Source organism: Macaca mulatta, chromosome 6, assembly GCF_049350105.2.
Source record: "Macaca mulatta isolate MMU2019108-1 chromosome 6, T2T-MMU8v2.0, whole genome shotgun sequence".
In the NCBI taxonomy this organism is placed as follows: domain Eukaryota; kingdom Metazoa; phylum Chordata; class Mammalia; order Primates; family Cercopithecidae; genus Macaca; species Macaca mulatta.
Window position 1 is genome coordinate 69,026,946 of NC_133411.1, and position 17,725 is coordinate 69,044,670.

The following is a 17,725-nucleotide window of genomic DNA, read 5'->3' on the forward strand; positions in this document are numbered from 1 at the left end:
ACTCTCTCTTGCTTCAGTTTTTGTATTTTCCATTGTCTTATATTCAGATTCACTGTTCTTCTACAATATCTAACCTACCATTAAGCACTCAATTTTTTTTATTTCATAGGTTATGTTTTTCACCTTGAAGTTATATTTGGTTCGTTATAACAGTTCCCATTTCTTTCCTCATGTTGATTTTTTTACTTTAACTCTTTAGACATTTTTATAGTAATTGTGATAAAGGCCTTGTCTGTTGATTTCATCTTTTCTATCATGTCTAGGTCTACTTCTGTTGACTGGTTTTGGGTCATCCTTTCCTCTTCACCTCTTGATTACATGATGAACAGTGAAATATTATGTTTAGTATCTCAGTTTTGTTGTCTTCCTTTAGAAAATACTGAGTTTTGTTCTGGAAGGCCATTAATTGACACTTGAATCAGCCCAAACTTTTTGTTGGTTTTTTTTTTTTTTTTTTTTTTTTTGGTTTTTTTTTTGTTTTAGTTTGTTTTGTTTTGTTTTGTTTGAGACAGGGTCTGACTCTGTTGCCCAGGCTGGAGTGCAGTGGTGTGATCTTGGCTCACTGCAGCTTTGACCTCCTGGGCTCAAGTGATCCTCCTACCTCAGCCTCCCGAGTAGCTGGGACCACAGCTGCATGCCACCAGACCTGGCTAATTTTTGTATTTTTTTGTAGCAACAGGGTTTCACCATGTTGCCCAGGCTGGTCACAAACTCCTGGACTCAAGAAATCCACCCACCTCAGCCTCCCAGTGTGCTGGGATTACAGGCGTGAGTCACCATGCACGGCTAGAATCTTACTTGTAAGTTTTGTTGGGGTAGATCTAGAGCAGTGCAGTCCAATCCAAATTTTTGCAATGATGGAAATGTTTTATAACTATACTTTCCAATATAGTGGCCACTCGTTATACTTGGCTATGAAATACTTGAAATGTGGCTAGTATAACTCAGTAACTGAATTTTTTATTTAATTTAAATGGTATGTGGCTAGTGCCTACTGTATTGTACAGCATAAGTCTTCAATAAGCTGTACTCTCATGCCAGTTTAGCCCTACACCTAAGGAGTGACCCTTCTGGGATCTTTACAATGTCTCAGATGTTCAACGAGCTCTCCCTGGCTGGTGAGAACTTGACTTTTTCCTAGTCCAGTGCCAGCTCCAGCAATTTTCATTAAAATTTCACTACAGTTCCCCAGTATTCTTTAGTGAGAAGTTGTCCTTCTTGCTTTATGGAGTTTCACCCTGCACATGGACAGCTTAATATTTAGCTGAACACTCAACTGGATTACTATGCAGATTTCTAAAACTTACTTACTCTGTGTATTCTGGTACTCTGCCTAACATATCCTAGCATATTCCAACTTTCTCACACTCCCTAAACAACCATCTCTATCTCTCCCTAAACCACCATCCTCTGGTTGGATTCCCCCACCCTGTGTAGCAGCCAGTAATGTGTCTCCAGCCAGAAAGCTGGGATGATATAGGGCTTATCTAATTTGTTACTCATTGATGCCCTTCAGGGATCACACTACTGTGCTGCCTTTTGTCCAGTATCTGAAAAATGTATTTTTGTCCAGTTTTCTAGTTGTGTCATGGCAGGAGGACTAGCCTGGTACCAGTTATTCCATCTTTTGTCTGAAACTAGTAGATTACCTCTTACTTACTAACACCTCTACCCATTTCAAAGAGAGATGTGTACAAGTTTGGTATGTTTATTTTTTACCAGAATGAAATAAACAATCACTATTTTAAAATATATTTGTACCTTCTTCTGTTGTTCTATCACTGCCCGGTAGCCAGTTCTTTCCCAACCTTTACAACAGTCCACTGAAGAAGACAACATTATTTCCATTTCACACAACACAAAAGTGAGACACAGGGAAGTTAAATAATATTCACAGAATCACACAGCTGGTAAATGGTAAAACTGGGATTTGTATTCAGTGGTCTGGCTTCAGAGCCCAAATTCTATGCCACTATTGAGAAACGTTCAGAGAATAACAATGTGAAGAGTATACATATGAGTAATTTGAGGTATAAATATTTGTACTTATATAGTCACATATAAACAATATTCAGTTTTTAAATCAATAATGTTTGGCTTACATTAGAATACGGAAAAATCTGTAATCTGCATAAACTTTTCGATCTTTAAGGGAATTCTAGAGGTTACTTAAGGGGAACGAAAGGAAGATACTTCCATTTGGTATTGTTTGTTTACTTATTTATTTATTTATTTATTATTTTGAGACAGAGTCTTGCTTTGTCATCCAGGCTGGAGTGCAGTGGCGTGATCTCGGCTCACTGTAACTTCCACCCCCCAGGTTCAAGCAATTCTCATGCCTCAGCCTGCAGAGTAGCTGGGATTACAGGAGTACACCCCCACCCGGCTAATTTGTGTATTTTTAGTAGAGACAGGGTTTTGCCATGTTGACCAGGCTGGTGTCAAACTCCTGACCTCAAGTGATCTGCCCGCTTTGACCTCCCAGAGTGCTGGGATTACAGGCGTGAGCCAAAACACCAGCCCATTTGGCATTGTTTTATAAAAGCTTACTCACCTTGTAATACATAACTATCTTAAGAAACATAATACTGTTATGAGTATAAACCCCATTTTCAGGTAAAAAAAACTGAGACTACAAAAGTTAAGTAGCTTTCTTGGTGTCACACAGCTAGCAAATGGTAGATTTGGGATTGAAACCCTGTCTGAGTCAAAGAATTACCCATGTGGATTGTCATCAGTGTTATTTTTTTAAATGAAGAAGTGAAATATTGGAAGCAACAGTAGAGGTGGTTGTTAAGTAAATCGTGGTGAGAAAATACCATTCAGCCATCTTTTTTTTAAATGTTAAAGAAAAATATTTATTGGCAGCAAGATAAGTAAAATGATGAATATTTATTTTTAAAATACAAACATTTATGTAGAGAGACACCCGTTCCTGCTTTATCCTTACACAAACACTGAAACATACTGTTATTTGATAAACATATGGAGATATAGGGTGATATTGTTCCAAGGAATTGTAAGGAAAAATACTTGCTTTATGGTAGTTTCTATTTGAAAATAGACTTTCTTAACAGTCTTTAAGGTCTACAATTCCTACCCTGTTTTCTCCACGTAACTACTTCCTTATCAATTCCAAATATTTTCGTTGTTGTTGTTTGGGTTTTTTTTCTTTTGTTTTGTTTGAGATGGAGTCTTGCTCTGTCACCCAGGCTGGAGTGCCGTGGCATGACCTCAGCTCACTGCAACCTCCACCTCCCAGTTTCAAGTAATTCTGCTGCCTCTCAGCCGCCCGAGTAGCTGGGACTATAGGCATGCGCCACAATGCGCAGCTAATTTTTATATTTTTAGTAGAGACAGGGTTTTCCCATGTTGGCCAGGTTGGTGTTGAACTCCCGGCCTCAAATGATCTGCCCACCTCGGTCTCCCAAAGTGCTAGGATTACAGGCATAAGCCACAGAACCTGGCCCTTCAATTCCAAATAGTTACAAGACTGTATTTCCTTTCATAAATGATTTACTCTCTGTTTAATTTTGCCTGGTACCAGTTATGTTTTTTTCAGAAAAACAAAAAAATTCTTTTTTAGGAAAAATTATGGTCTCCATATTTTTCAACTCTGAAATCTTTAACCATCTTCATATGTAAAAATAATTAATATATTCAGATTGACTTTTCATTTGCCTCAATAGCTATTATAAGAAAGTCTTAGAAAAGTAATGTTGAATGAAGAGAAATTATGTGAAGGCAGGAGAAACAAGAACAGATCTTTGTCCTCCATTTTCTTTTCATCAAAAAGCATATGCATGTACCAACTGTAAGACTGCAACTATAGAGATTACATAAATAAAGTAGGCATGGGCACAGCTTCAGGTGATGTGACTGATCTATAATACAAAATCCAACCAAGCTCCATACCAATTTCTGAGTATCCTCTTGCTACTTGAGGTCGGTTACTAGTGCAAGTTTAACCTGGTCCTGAACTTTTCATTCCGCTCCGAAGAACGAGCTTCCATGAAGACACAGGAACTTGAATTTTTGTCTACTTCCACTATTTCCAGTATGATATTGAGGGATTTCCTTTGTGATATATCGTCACCTTACATAACAATTCTAGAGGTTATAGGAAAAAGAAAACCTGATTTCTCTACTCTTACCTTCACTTGTAGCAACTACCCAGAAGCTCAGTTACTGTGGTGATTAAACTACTCATGGGGAATTGCTCTGTGTTGTGAAAATTACAAGAATATTTATAAGTATTGTTCTTTCCTGCACATATTTGCTTTGAGGGAGAAGTTTCATTAGATGGGCCCTTCTTCACATCTAAAACTAAGTCTATAACACTAAAACCACAAAAACTTTTTCCCCTTTAAGTACAAACTGTTATTTTAGATGTCACTTTAATATCAGAGCTTACCTTTTTAAAGGACTATACAATCAATATTACTTGAAATTCACTTGAGAAACAGGTGATATCATACATTTAGATATCCAGACATTGCCCTTTAATTGACATTTTTTAAAAGTTTTGAAATTTTAAAATACTTTAGAGAGCTTTTTTTTTGGTCAGTGTTGTCGGATGTTAGTTACATTAACGTTCTAGTTTCACATTACAAATAACATGTTCTAAAAATCAGATAATACAAGTAAGCAAAAAGAACATTAAAAAATTTCACACGTTTAGACATGCATTGTGAAAACAGAAGGAATGGGCCAGGCATGGTGACTCACACCTGTAATCCCAGCACTTTGGGAGGCTGAGGCGGGCAGATCACCTGAGGTCAGGAGTTCGAGACCAGCCTGACCAACATGGAGAAACCCCATCTCTACTAAAAATACAAAATTTGCTTGGTGTGGTGGCATATGCTTGTAATCCCAGCTACTCGGGAGGTTGAGGCAAGAGAATCACTTGAACCTGGAAGGTGGAGATTGCGGTGAGCTGAGGTTGTGGTGAGCCGAGATCACGCCATTGTACTCCAGCCTGGGCAACAAGAGCAAAACTCCGTCTCAAAACAACAACAACAATAAAAAAAAAAAACAGAGAAGGAATGAATAAAGACCAAAGATGTAATTACTGTATTGCATTTGTTTATAAGATACGTATCTTTTCAAATATTAATATCTCTGAAACTATGTGTGGAATTTGCCTTTTTTAGTGCTATAGTGATGCTTCTTAAATGTGATGGTCTTTTATTCAAGGAAACACAGTAACAAAGGATTGATGGTAATTTTTGGTATAGATCCTCCTAGGTAGAATTCTGAGGAACAGAACTGCATTGTACAATCTGTTTGCACAGATTTGAGAAAGTATTTCCAATAGCAAAGAGCCTCTCTGCAACAGTGTCTAGGGCATGCCAAACCCTGATTCCATTCCTATCCTCCTCCTTTCCTGCCATACCACTCCAGAAGAGAAAGGGAAATATTAATAGATGGGGCTTGGTTCTGGTACTACAGAGGGTGACATTAGCATTCACACATTTGAACAGCAAAGAAAAAAAAAAAGGTAGTCAGAGCACTTCTTTCTCACCAGTGGAAAAGTACAGTCACTGAGTTTTAGGGCAGAAATCAATGTTAAGCTTAGGAAATCTTTCATAGAGTGTCTCAGGCTCTTGTGTAATATTTGACATTTGTTTCATTTTTTGGGTAGTAAATATTTCTACTATGGGGTGCTTCATGTCTATTATAGCATAAAATCAGGACAGAACTGTTTAACACTAGTATGTAATCATACAGCTTTTTCAAACTTATATACATATCTGTATATTATTTAAATGCAAAGTATGTATGTATGTATTTATATGTATATAATATGTATTTTTTATTGTCTATTTTTATAAAAACTGTTTGTTTTTTTAACTAGAAATTTAATAATTTCTTCCATTTATATATACATGCAGGAAATAGTAAAGAATGAAAAATACAGAGAAGAAGTCAAAATAAAAAGCCAAGATTTTTGTGAAAAAGAAAAACTCCTTAGTAAAGAGACCAGTGAGGAACTCTTGCCTCCACCAGTTCAAACTCAAATTAAAGGCCATGCCTCTGCTCCATACTTCGGAAAGGAAGAACCCTCAGTGGCTCCCAGCAGCACTGGTAAAACCTTTCAGCCAGGATCCTGGGTGCCACAAGATGGCAAGAGCCACAGTCAATGAATGCATTATGGTCAAATCTTTTCATGTATATGGATGTGACTATTTTAACAAATAAAAGAAGTCAAAACTTAATTACCTTGTATTTTCTGAATGTACAATAGTTTCCTATTCCATTAATCTTAAGAGTTCATTTTTAGTATGCACAAGAAATGTGAGATTATGTACTATAGAAACCTAACTACTTTTAGATTAAAATCCTTCATTTGACTTAGTCATTGTTATTTATGAATTTGCTTAGATTTGTTTTTCCTTCTTTGGATTAATCCCTTGAGAAGGATCCTGTAGCTGTGAATGCTTAGTACATTTTGGATCTTTATGATCATTTGGGAACCACTCATAGATATAACTGGGTACAAATAATGAGGGTAAAATAGTGAGCTCTCCCAACTGATCAAATGTAGGAGAAAAAAGAATGAAGATTCTTATTTCTGGAGAGGTGACCTGTAAGATTCTAAAAGACTAATAAAAAATGTGAACTTGGATAAAACATGTAGAGGCAAAGAAAACTTAGTTGATAAGTGAAAAAAAACCACTAAGACCTTGATGAGAGGATGGGACAAAAGCTACGTTATGGTGGGACTCTGGTTGGAATTTGGAGAGAGAAATTAGGACCAATAGAAGTATACAATCCATAACAAAGTCTGAAAGGACAGTAGAGAAAGAAATAATGCAATAACTGGAGTTCCATGAGAATGAAAATTACTTTGAAAAAATAGAAAATTGGAGAAAGCTCTCAAAAAGCAGAAATTAATTCCACTAGAAGACAGAAGACAATGTACATATTAAAACATTATATACAAAAGTACATTAAGAGGGCCATACATTTTCTGGAGTGCACAACAAAGTTTTTGTTGTTATTCCAAAACAGAGTTTTTCTCACAGTGTTTGGCATACAATAGATGCTCAATATTTACTGAATGAATGACCCAAATTTGTGTGTGTGTGTGGGGGGGGGGGTGTGTGGGGGGGGGGTGTGTGTGAGATTATGAATGCTTTTATTTTCTTTTGTATTTTATTATTATACTTTTAAGTTCTAGGGTACATGGGCACAACGTGCAGGTTTGTTACATAGGTATACATGTGCCATGTTGGTTTGCTGCACCCATCAACTCATCATTTACATTAGGTATTTCTCCTAATGCTGTCCCTCCCCTAGACCCCCATCCCCCAACAGGCCCTGTTGTGTGATGCTGCCCTCCCTGTGTCCATGTGTTCTCATTGTTCAACTCCCACTAATGAGTGAGAACACATGTTGTTTGGTTTTCTGTCCTTGTGCTATTTTGCTGAGAATGATGGTTTCCAGCTTCATCCATGTCCCTGCAAAGAACATGAACTCATCCTTTTTTATGGCTGCATAGTATTCCATGGTGTATATGTGCCACATTTTCTTTATCCAGTCTTTTATTGATGGACATTTGGGTTGGTTCCAAGTCTTTGCTATTGTGAATAGTGCCACAATAAACATATGTGTGCATGTGTCTTTATAGTAGCATGATTTATAATCCTTAGGTATATAAGATTGCTGGGTCAAATGGTATTTCTAGTTCTAGATCCTTGAGGAATCGCCACACTGTCTTCCACAATGGTTGAACTAATTTACAGTCCCACCAACAGTGTAAAAGTGTTCCTATTTCTCCACATCCTCTCCAGCATCTGTTGTTTCCTGACTTTTTAATGATCACCATTCTAACTAGTGTGAGATGGTATCTCATTGTGGTTTTGGTTTGCATTTCTCTGATGACCAGTGATGATGAGCATTTTTTCATGTGTCTGTTGGCTGCATAAACGTCTTCTTTTGAGAAGTGTCTGTTCATATCCTTTGCCCACTTTTTGATGGGGTTTTTTCTTATAAATTTGTTTAAGTTCTTTGTAGATTCTGCCTATTAGCCGTTTGTCAGATGAGTAATTGCAGAAATTTTCTCCCATTCTGTAGGTTACCTGTTCACTCTGATAGTTTCTTTTGCTGTGCAGAAGCTCTTTAATTAGATCCCATTTGTCAATTTTGGCTTTTGTTGACATTGCTTTTGGTGTTTTAGTCATGAAGTCATTGCTCATGCCTATGTCCTGAATAGTATTGCCTAAGTTTTCTTCTAGGGCTTTTATGGTTTTAGATCTTACATTTAAGTGTTTAATTTATCTTAATTTTTGTATAAGGTGTAAGGAAGGGATCCAGTTTCAGCTTTCTACTTATGGCTAGCCAGTTTTCCCAGCACCATTTATTAAATAGGGAATCCTTTCCCCATTGTTTGTTTTTGTCAGGTTTGTCAAAGATCAGATGGTTGTAGATGTGTGGTGTTATTTCTGAGGCCTCTGTTCTGTTCCATTTGGTCTATATATCTGTTTTGGTACCACACCATGCTGTTTTGGTTACCGTAGCCGTACAGCATAGATTGAAGTCAGGTAGCGTGATGCCTCCAACTTTGTTCTTTTTGCTTAGGATTGTCTTGGCTATGCAGGCTCTTTTTTGGTTCCATATGAAATTTAAAGTAGTTTTTTCCAATTCTGTGAACTCAGTGATAGCTTGATGGGGATAGCATTGAATCTATAAATTACCTTGGGCAGTATGACCATTTTCACAATATTGATTCTTCCTATCCATGAGCATGGAATGTTCTTCCATTTGTTTGTGTCTTCTTTTATTTCGTTGAGCAGTGGTTTGTAGTTCTCCTTGAAGGGGTCCTTCACATCCCTTGTAAGTTGGATTCCTAGGTATTTTATTCTCTTTGTAGTAATTGTGAATGGGAGTTCACTCATGATTTGGCTCTCTCTTTCTTGATGTATAGGAATGCTTGTAATTTTTGCACATTGATTTTGTATCCTGAGACTTTGCTGAAGTTGTTTATCAGCTTAAGATTTTTGAATGACCCAAATTTTTACACTCTGAATATCTTGGTTAAGCACTAACAATGAATTCCTAAAAACACATAGATTAAAATTTTTACTTAATAGCAGGTAAAAATTTTAACTGCCTAAGAAATACACTACAGAAACATAAAACTATATAAAACATTATTACTAAAACAAGTAATCAAATGACAAAATCACCATAGTTAATGACAACAAGCCCAACATTCCAGCAGCCCTGTTATATAATATCAGGTTAAATATTTTATCTTATTATATAATTACAAAGTGATACTACATTTTCCCACAGAGGCAAAAAAGGAACTAGTCACTAGGTAATATGAAAGGAGATATATACAGCCAGCAGGGTGGCTCAGACCTGTAATTCCAGTGCTTTGGGAGGCAAGGATGGGAGGATTGCCTAGCATTTGATACCAGCCTGGGCAACATAGCAAGACCCTATCTCTAGAAAATTTTTATTTTTTGAGATGGAGTGCAATGGCACCATCTCGGCTCACTGCAGCTTCACCTCCAGGGTTCTCCTGCCTCAGCCTCCCGACTAGCTGGGGTTACAGATGTGTGCAACCATGCCCAGCTAATTTTTGTATTTTTAGTAGAGACAAAGTTTCATGACCACGTTCGACACCATGTTGGCCAGGCTGGTCTCGAACTCCTGACCTCAGGTAATCCAGCCGCCTCAGCCTCCCAAAGTGCTGGGATTACAGGCATGAGCCACCATGCCCTGCGGCAAAAATTTTTTTTAGTTAGCTGTGCATGATGGTGTGTACCTGCAGTCCCAGCTACTTGGGAGGCTGAGGCAGGAGAATGGCGTAAACCTGGGAGGCGAAACTTGCAGTGAGCCGAGATCCGGCCACTGCACTCCAGCCTGGGCAACAGAGCGAGACTCCGTCTCAAAAAAAAAAAGAAAAAAGAGATATAACTTGTGGTATAGTTGGGACTGTGAATTGAGGTGTTCTTAACTGCTAGACTGGATTGTAGAGAAAATTGTAAATGTTTTAACACACTAGTGTTTCTACTGCCAAATTCCTGTTACCTCATTAATTGCATTCCATATACACCTTTTGCAAATGTTTACCACATAGTCTGTTTATAAACATCTTAGATATGGCAGAAGTTAACTACTAATTTTTATGGTTTTCATTTTAAAATACCTGTTTTGCATAAACAGCATGAGAAAATCTTGGCCAGGAGTCCCTTCTAGAAAATGCCTTATGTTAAAGATGATGATATACAGCCACCATTATTAGAAGAGCTTGTACTTTCAAGGGGATTTCTGGGGTGGTGGAAATTAAATTTGTAATAACCTATCCATATCCCTTTCCTCCAGGCTGACATGTTTAGGGTGACTGGTCACGTTAGTTAGGTGGTATTGGCACAGAGTTAAATATCCTGCATACAAAGTGAATTATAATCTTGGCCTAATTGATATTTATTTGCCTTTCTAAACAACTTTTCTTAAATAAAAAAAAAAAGAAAAAACAAACCTTGCGTTTAGGCCAGACACAAAGCAGAATTAAAAATATTAAATATTAGTTTGCCCACCATACTTCATATCATAATTATACTCTGGACATTTACAAGTTTATTATGAAAATGTCTATTCAAGACAGATTTCAAACCTATGCCAAAAAAACTCTTCAATTTCAAAAGTAAAACTGTTCATGTTAACATGAAGAATATTATTTATACTTAAGTACTTTCTCAGAAGTAAAGCCTTCCATTCTATGCCTCTGCTATACATGCATATAGCATACTTTTGGTTTTTACAAAAATAGCTTCATATTACACAAACTGACAAAGTACAGAAAATGCTGGCTACTGGGTTTAATTATATAAACCTAGCTTATTACGCCTTAGATACCTGAAGTTAAAAACCAACAAAAATGGAGGAAATAATCCTTTTCCATTCTTAATAACAGATTTCTGGATGTCATTTAATTAACCTTGAATTAATATAATATCCTTATATTGATTGTTTAAAAGCTATCTCATTATCTATGCTATTTAAATGTAATCTGAGTTTTAGAGTAGGCTTTCCCAAATTGTACTTAAGTTCTTCGGAGAAAAAGAGAGGTGTAGAGGACAATCTATGGTAGTCAAGTTAAAACACTCCAAGAGATCATCCAGAAATTTGTCTAAGTTGTACATGTGTTTCCCAAACTTTGGGTATTTGACCATGTGATCCCTTTTAATACGTTTGAGAAATGCAGAATTTGTCCTTATTTATTCCAGATACGAAGTAAATCAGCATGATTCTATAACCAGTAGCAAACATAAAAGCAATCATTCCTAAATAAGATCAAATTTCCTCCAACTTAGAACCATATAAAATATAAGATCTATTTCAACATTAGGTTTCCAGCCCACAGCTTCCTTTGTTGTTTCTTTTTTCTGTTTTTTGAGACGGAGTTTCGCTCTGTCGCCAGGCTGGAGTGCAGTAGCGCAATCTTGGTTCACTGCAACCTCTACCTCCTGGGTTCAAGCAATTCTCCTGCCTCAGCCTCCCCAGTAGCTGGGATTACAGGCACATGCCACCGCACCCAGCTAATTTTTGTACTTTAAGTAGAGATGGGGCTTCATCATGTTGGCCAGGCTGGTCTCGAACTCCTGACGTCGTGATCCACCCGCCTCGGCCTCCCAAAGTGATGGGATTAGACATGAGTCACTGTGCCCAGCCTCCTGTGCTTATTTCTAGTCTGCTTATTACAAATAAGTAAAATTTAAAATGTCCTTATATATCTGATAAGTAGTAACATGCTGTAAGTTTTCATATGGATACTATGGCTCAAGTTCTGACACACAAACTTTTATTTATTTGCTTATTTTTGATAAAATGTTTGTTACAGGCAGCCAGGGGACAGCTTTCTTTTTCCGCCCAAGACCAGCTTTAGAATGGTAATTGATTGTATTTAGTTCTCAGAACTTCAGAAACGTAATAGATAAACAATTTCTTAAAAGTATTCTAGATAATAGCAAATGAGATTCTTTAACAACAGTACTCTGTTGCAGTGAGAGGTTTTTTCTGAAGCATCCCAAACCTCACAATATTCTCTTTACTCCCCCAATCTCACACACACACACACACACACACAGAGTAAAATCTCAATCTCACATATATAAAAAGGCTCTCTAAATGATGGGAAAAAGTGGGAAAAAAAAGCATACGTCAAACAAATACAAAATTGGCATGTGTTAAGGCTAACAAATTATAGAAAAACAGAACTTTAGTTAGATACCTTTAAGTTGTTACAACGGAACGGATAAAACCGTAACTTTAGTAGATAACTGAGAATTATGACTATATCCTTTGCTTCAATACTTTTACTCTAAAATGTGACCCTAAGTAAAACATGTACATAAATTCTTTCCATGAACAGCTTGATTGCAGAAAACCACATGTATTTTAGATCTATCTTAACACTGAATTATTTCAGTGCCTTGAGTTATAATGTGTTGCTCACACTGGCACCAAGTAGAGACTGATAATCTAAAAGAATAGCATTGTTATTCAAACTCGTCCATAAACATTCTCAGTGGTCCTTAGGTTCTCAGATATAGTCCTGAAGTTTTACAAGTATGCTTAGCTGTAATTGAAAATTCTAACCTGCATAACATAATGTAACTTAAAAATGTAGTTCCACCAAAAAATAAAATAAAATCCAGGACCTTACAAAAAATTATCAAATTTATTTTAATATCTAGTTTCATTTTTAAACTGTAGCTGCTGGATAATTTTTTGTAATTTAAAATTCATTATCAGGGTACAGAAAACAATAAGCTGACAGTGAATTAAATACTAACAGTGAACAAAATTATTGGACCATGCATTTATAAAAGCCACGTTTAATAGTAAAACATTCCAGTTATACTACTTAACTGAAAGAAACATCCTTTAGCTCCTTACTTCCAATTACAGCACATTCTCATTTTGATATAATTTATCCTTTTCACCCAATTACTACTATGCCCAACAAAATGTTTCCAAATTTTATACCTTTCTTTACCACTTAAGAAGTATGACATCACTGTTATGCTTTACAAGTTCTTTAAAAGAAATGTGAAATTTAAAGTTTTACTTTGAAACTGTTTGATCAGAAAGTATTAAATATCACTACCACATGAGTTAAAACAAAGAATGAAATAAAATACAAAAGTGGTGTCTATATAATCAGCGAATTACTTGATAAGACATTTTAACTGTTTTACAGTTCTGCTTAGCACAAGAATAAACCGGTTCCAAAGTACTACAGTGTTTGGCATTTTTACTGCAAGGTTTAAACCATAGTGTTACTCCTCTCAACAAGCCATCTCTAAGAAAATGGCAGTGTTTGTGAGTACAGAAATTGTTCTATCCAGTAGGTGGTATTCTACATAGTCAAGAGAATGCTTTATAAAATTGTTTTTAAAAATGCAAAATGACTTGATAATTACCAGCTGTCTCAAAGGCTATAAGAAAAATGCAGCAAATAGAAGTACTCATTGATTAATATTATTTTGTTTTGAGAAAGTCAGAAATGATTCTAAGAAATAAGCAATAATAATAAAAGACGTAACTAATATACTGTATCTCTTTTAAGCCAAAGCACACTTTTACCTCAAACAAGACAGTTCTGACTTTTACATTCTTAATTTCCTTTGTCCAAAACAGGACCCCATTTTAAATAGAGTTCATTTGAATTGAGTTCATAATCTAAAGTCACTTTTCCCCACAGGATGTTTTCATTTCAGTAGATAAACTGCTAAGCGGCAAATGACTAAGTCAGTTATAAAGAATTTGTACCACAGTAAATGATAATTTATAATAACTGTCAATAGAAACCTACAAACTTCTACACCCAAGCCTAAAAGTTACTATAGTATTGAGGTCAGAACTAACATGATTCTTCCATTTGGTCAGATTTCATTTACTAAATAATACTGTCAAGAAATCCAAAGAAGAAACTTTAGTGGGTTCTTCCAAAGCTGCATAATTTTCCAAATGATTTTCCTCTGGTTGCAGAGCCTATTCAGTCCTTCAATCCTTTTTTAGTCGTTTAGCTTTTGCAATGTTTTCTTGGCGTTTTTGTTTCTTCTTCTGCTCCTTCTCCCTGGCCTCAATCATCTTGGCCAGTTTCCAAGACAGTACAGCACTTGCTAGGAACAGTGGAGTAAGGGCCAAAATAACAGTTGTAAGGAAGCCATATGGGTCTTTTGCAGCCCATTCCACAACATACTCAGCCCAAGCCTTTATATCAAACATCTTCACTGCAGTCTTATGAAAACTGGGGCTGGAGAAGGTGGGTGGAGAAAAACAGGAGAAAAACAGAGGAAAAAAAACAGGAGAAAGACTGTGGTTAGTCAAATTTTGAAAAAGTTTCCTCACACAACCAGTTAACTCATGATTCCATTATCACTCAGTTTGCTTTTTTAAAAAGTACTAATTAGTACTACTGTAATAAGGACTAGTATTTCCAGTTAGGAAAAAGTAATTCATCTAGGACAGCCAGAATAGTGACACTTCAAAGATGTAAAGTTATAGAAGATTTTAAAAAGCCATGTGACTCTGTCATAAGGACTATGCATTCTCACATGCCTCCTATATGGAAGACAAACTTTATTTAGCAGGAGGCTTTCATAAGAATCTTGAGTTTTCTATGGTCATTAAGAGCTGAACACAGTTTGTCATTTTTTGACATATCCTTAGTATTACTAATTAACAAAAATACAAATCAGCAAATTTGGTGTTTAAAAGGACAAGCGACAGAGCATGTGCAATACTCGCAGAGAAGGAGAGATGGCTATTTCCAGGAATGGGAAAGGGAGGGTAAGGGAGTCATGACAATCACATTAATATGCCAAAGCAGCAAAAAGTACTGTGCTATTTTATGCCCTTTCAGCTTTGAGGACCTCTGCTGGAATAAGCCTAATTTAATAAATGAGAAAAGTAGCCTTAACAAGATGCCATGTGTTTTGTTCCTTTTTGAGTGTAAGGAAAAGGCATCTGGCAAATGAGGATTATGTGACTTGAGTGATGTTTTCTATTTTGCCCCAGAGGCTTTTCTACCTTTCATGTTTGTGTCAACCTCTATTCAAAGTGGAGAATTAGAATACCTGGGTAGGGAATGAGGTATATACATCCACTTACGATTTCAACTGGAATTTTTAAAAAAATTATCTACCTTATGCTTGAGTAGTGATCTCTAACTTTGTCCTGGTATTATTAGTGACCCAATCACGACTTCAGATGACCCTTGGTAGTCTGTCTTCTTGAGTTCTACTGTACACATCTGAGAGATTATTTAAATTCTGTACAATTGGCTAGCTGGAAAGAATACAAAAAATAAAACAAAATTTAAGTCACAACTTTCAGGATAATTGTAATAAAATTTTAAATGGAAAATTTCTATATTGTATATACGCAATCTATATGACATCTAAAATTGCCTATCCATTATAGTAACTTAATATGTTTCTTCCTCATTTGAATTTACCACAATTGCAAGTGCCCTGTAAGAAAATCCTAATTACTGGAAATCAAGTATTTTACTAAGTTAGTTATTTCAATAGTAAAATTTTTTTAGTTCATTGACATATAGAAGACAAGTTGGCTCACTGACTTACACAGTATATCCGTTCCTAGATTTTCAACTTTCTATACTAAAAATGTTGCCATTCATTCATTTACTGGATTAGGTACACCACTACAAAATCAAACACCTCATCTTACTCTTTAAAGGTTTTTTTGGGTCTATCATACAATTTGTGTCCTTTACTTAAAAAATTAGAAGACATAACCAAACAAATTATAGTAATTCACCCACAGTCCCATTACCCCAGGAAAACTATGACTGGTTTTAATTATATCTTTCCCACGATTTTCAACTGAACACACATGAAAGTGCCTAATACGTTAAATATCTTCTCCCGGACTTCATAAGACCTCACCCATAGTCAGAATTAGGTACTACTCAGATCGATCTGCCTTCACCTTCTCCAGCCCAGTAGCGAATAAACAATGTAAGAGTCATGGTCCACAGGCCACACATCTCCCTGCACCTCAACTTCAGACCCAAACACCCGCGCCTCCACACTTTCAGGAATAAATCCTACTCTTCCGCCCAAAACGGATCGACCCGGCTCGATCTCCCAACCAGACCCGCGTGGCCCCTGCGGCTGCAACTGGTAACACTTGACGGCCGTCCGCACTTCCTCCTTTCTCTTTCTCTTATTTCTTACGTTTCTCCCTTGCTCCTTTGTCTTTCCCTCATTTCTTACGTTTCTCCGCTGCTCACTCTTCCCTCCTTACCCTATCGGGGCCGCAGACCCACGGGGGCCACGTTCACTTCTGCCCCTCGGCCTTGGCAAGCGCGGGCCCGTTGTCGCGCAGAGCCGAGGGTCCTGGGGAATCCTGGATTGGCGCAAGGGGCCGCCGCCGTTTCTGCTGGACACCAGGAGAAAACCACGGAAGCGGTAGCCGCCAGCTTCCTCTATCTCGCCCCAGGGGCTTGGATCCCACTCCCCACTCACCGCCAGACCGGAAGCAGGAAGGCGGAAGTCGCGGCCTTTGCGTCCCGCCCACAGACGACCCGAACCGCCAGCTGGGCGTTAGGAAGTCTAGGAGCCGGTTTCCGGCTGCGCCATTGCTGTGTGGGTCTTGGGACCTCGAGTTGGAGGACGCGGGAGGGTGGGGGAGGGGGACAGGGTGGCGCTGAGATTTCCGGGGAGCGGCAGGTGAGGCAGCGCGGGGCGGGTGACAGCACCCAGGCTCCTTTCCAGGCTTGAACCCGAGACTGCCACGTCCTGCGGGGACCAAGTGATGGGCGAGGAGGCGTGCAGCGGCTTCAGGACTCGAGGAGAGGTTCCGAAGCAGCTAGGAACTTTTGCCTTTGCCTCCCGAGGTCGATCGGAAGACAACCCCCATCCCCTGCTGTAGCCGGACAGTTGGAGGGTCCCGGGTGGGTGAGGTGTTTGGCTGAGAGAAACTCAGACCAAAGAGCTGCGGCAAGAAAGCATTTGGGTTCCCACAAACCGCCCGAAGTCAAGGTAAGGGTCACACAACGACCCTTGGCAATTCCGACGAGTTCATCCTGGTTCACATCCCACTCCACGCCTCTCTCTTCTGGTTGGGCAATAGTTACATCCTTACGTAAAGGAGGCAAGCTGCGGGGCCTTGGTGGATCCACTCAACCTTGTTACCAAGGGACATGCTGCCATGCTATGTGAAAAGGGGGATTTTGTTGTTTGTTTTTAATTTAAGTACCTAATTCGTTTCACGAAAGAATGATCAATACCTGCCCAGAGTAAACTTGATAAGTAATTAAACTGTCAGGGCATAGAGTTCCCATAGAGGTGCTTGTTCTTTCAATACACAAATAAAAGGATGCAAAAGTCAACATGCAAAAAGGGTGAGTTAATATTGTCTTCTAATCTACGGGAACTGAAAGATTAGCTCTGGTTTGGTTGGTGACCAAATTTTGTGATTGCTTGCACTGTTTGACTACCTCTGACAAATGTTGCAAGACCTCTTCACTGTTTGATTCTCCAAAGACTATATAATGTTTTCTTTCAGGAGCAAGCTGCGACATGTTTAACTAGTTTAGGTAAAACAACAATAACTGTTATTTACCAGGGAACAGACTTTTGGCAGATAATCTAACGATCTACGATACTGTCCGTTGGGCATATGTTAATGTTTGAGATGTTGTATTACCAGCAGTTGTTTTCTTACCCCTTTT

At 37.8% G+C, this 17,725-nt stretch overlaps 3 protein-coding genes across 4 annotated transcripts in view; 2 read left to right on the top strand and 1 right to left on the bottom strand.

Moving 5' to 3' along the window:
- NDUFAF2 (NADH:ubiquinone oxidoreductase complex assembly factor 2) overlaps positions 1 to 6,218 on the top strand; it is a 197,579-nt gene extending 191,361 nt beyond the window's left edge. Inside the window, exon 3 of one of the 2 annotated variants that reach the window (XM_078003710.1) lies at positions 5,895 to 6,218. In XM_078003710.1, coding sequence (XP_077859836.1) covers positions 5,895 to 6,146 — 252 coding nt within the window. In that variant the 3' untranslated portion in view covers positions 6,147 to 6,218. The remainder of the gene's footprint in view (positions 1 to 5,894) is intronic. The other variant, NM_001266244.1, reaches the window with a different exon arrangement.
- A 7,465-nt stretch (positions 6,219 to 13,683) lies between these two features.
- SMIM15 (small integral membrane protein 15) lies at positions 13,684 to 15,294 on the bottom strand. Its single transcript, NM_001190845.1, is given in 2 exon segments — positions 13,684 to 14,278; positions 15,170 to 15,294. A coding segment is annotated over 1 exon segment (225 nt). The 5' UTR covers positions 14,251 to 14,278; positions 15,170 to 15,294; the 3' UTR covers positions 13,684 to 14,025.
- A 13-nt stretch (positions 15,295 to 15,307) lies between these two features.
- LOC106998777 (uncharacterized) lies at positions 15,308 to 16,907 on the top strand. Its single transcript, XM_028849451.2, has 2 exons — positions 15,308 to 16,637; positions 16,767 to 16,907. The coding sequence occupies exons 1-2, from the start codon at positions 16,017 to 16,019 to the stop codon at positions 16,770 to 16,772; spliced, it is 627 nt and encodes a 208-aa protein (XP_028705284.1). The 5' UTR covers positions 15,308 to 16,016; the 3' UTR covers positions 16,773 to 16,907.
- The last annotated feature ends 818 nt before the right edge of the window (positions 16,908 to 17,725 follow it).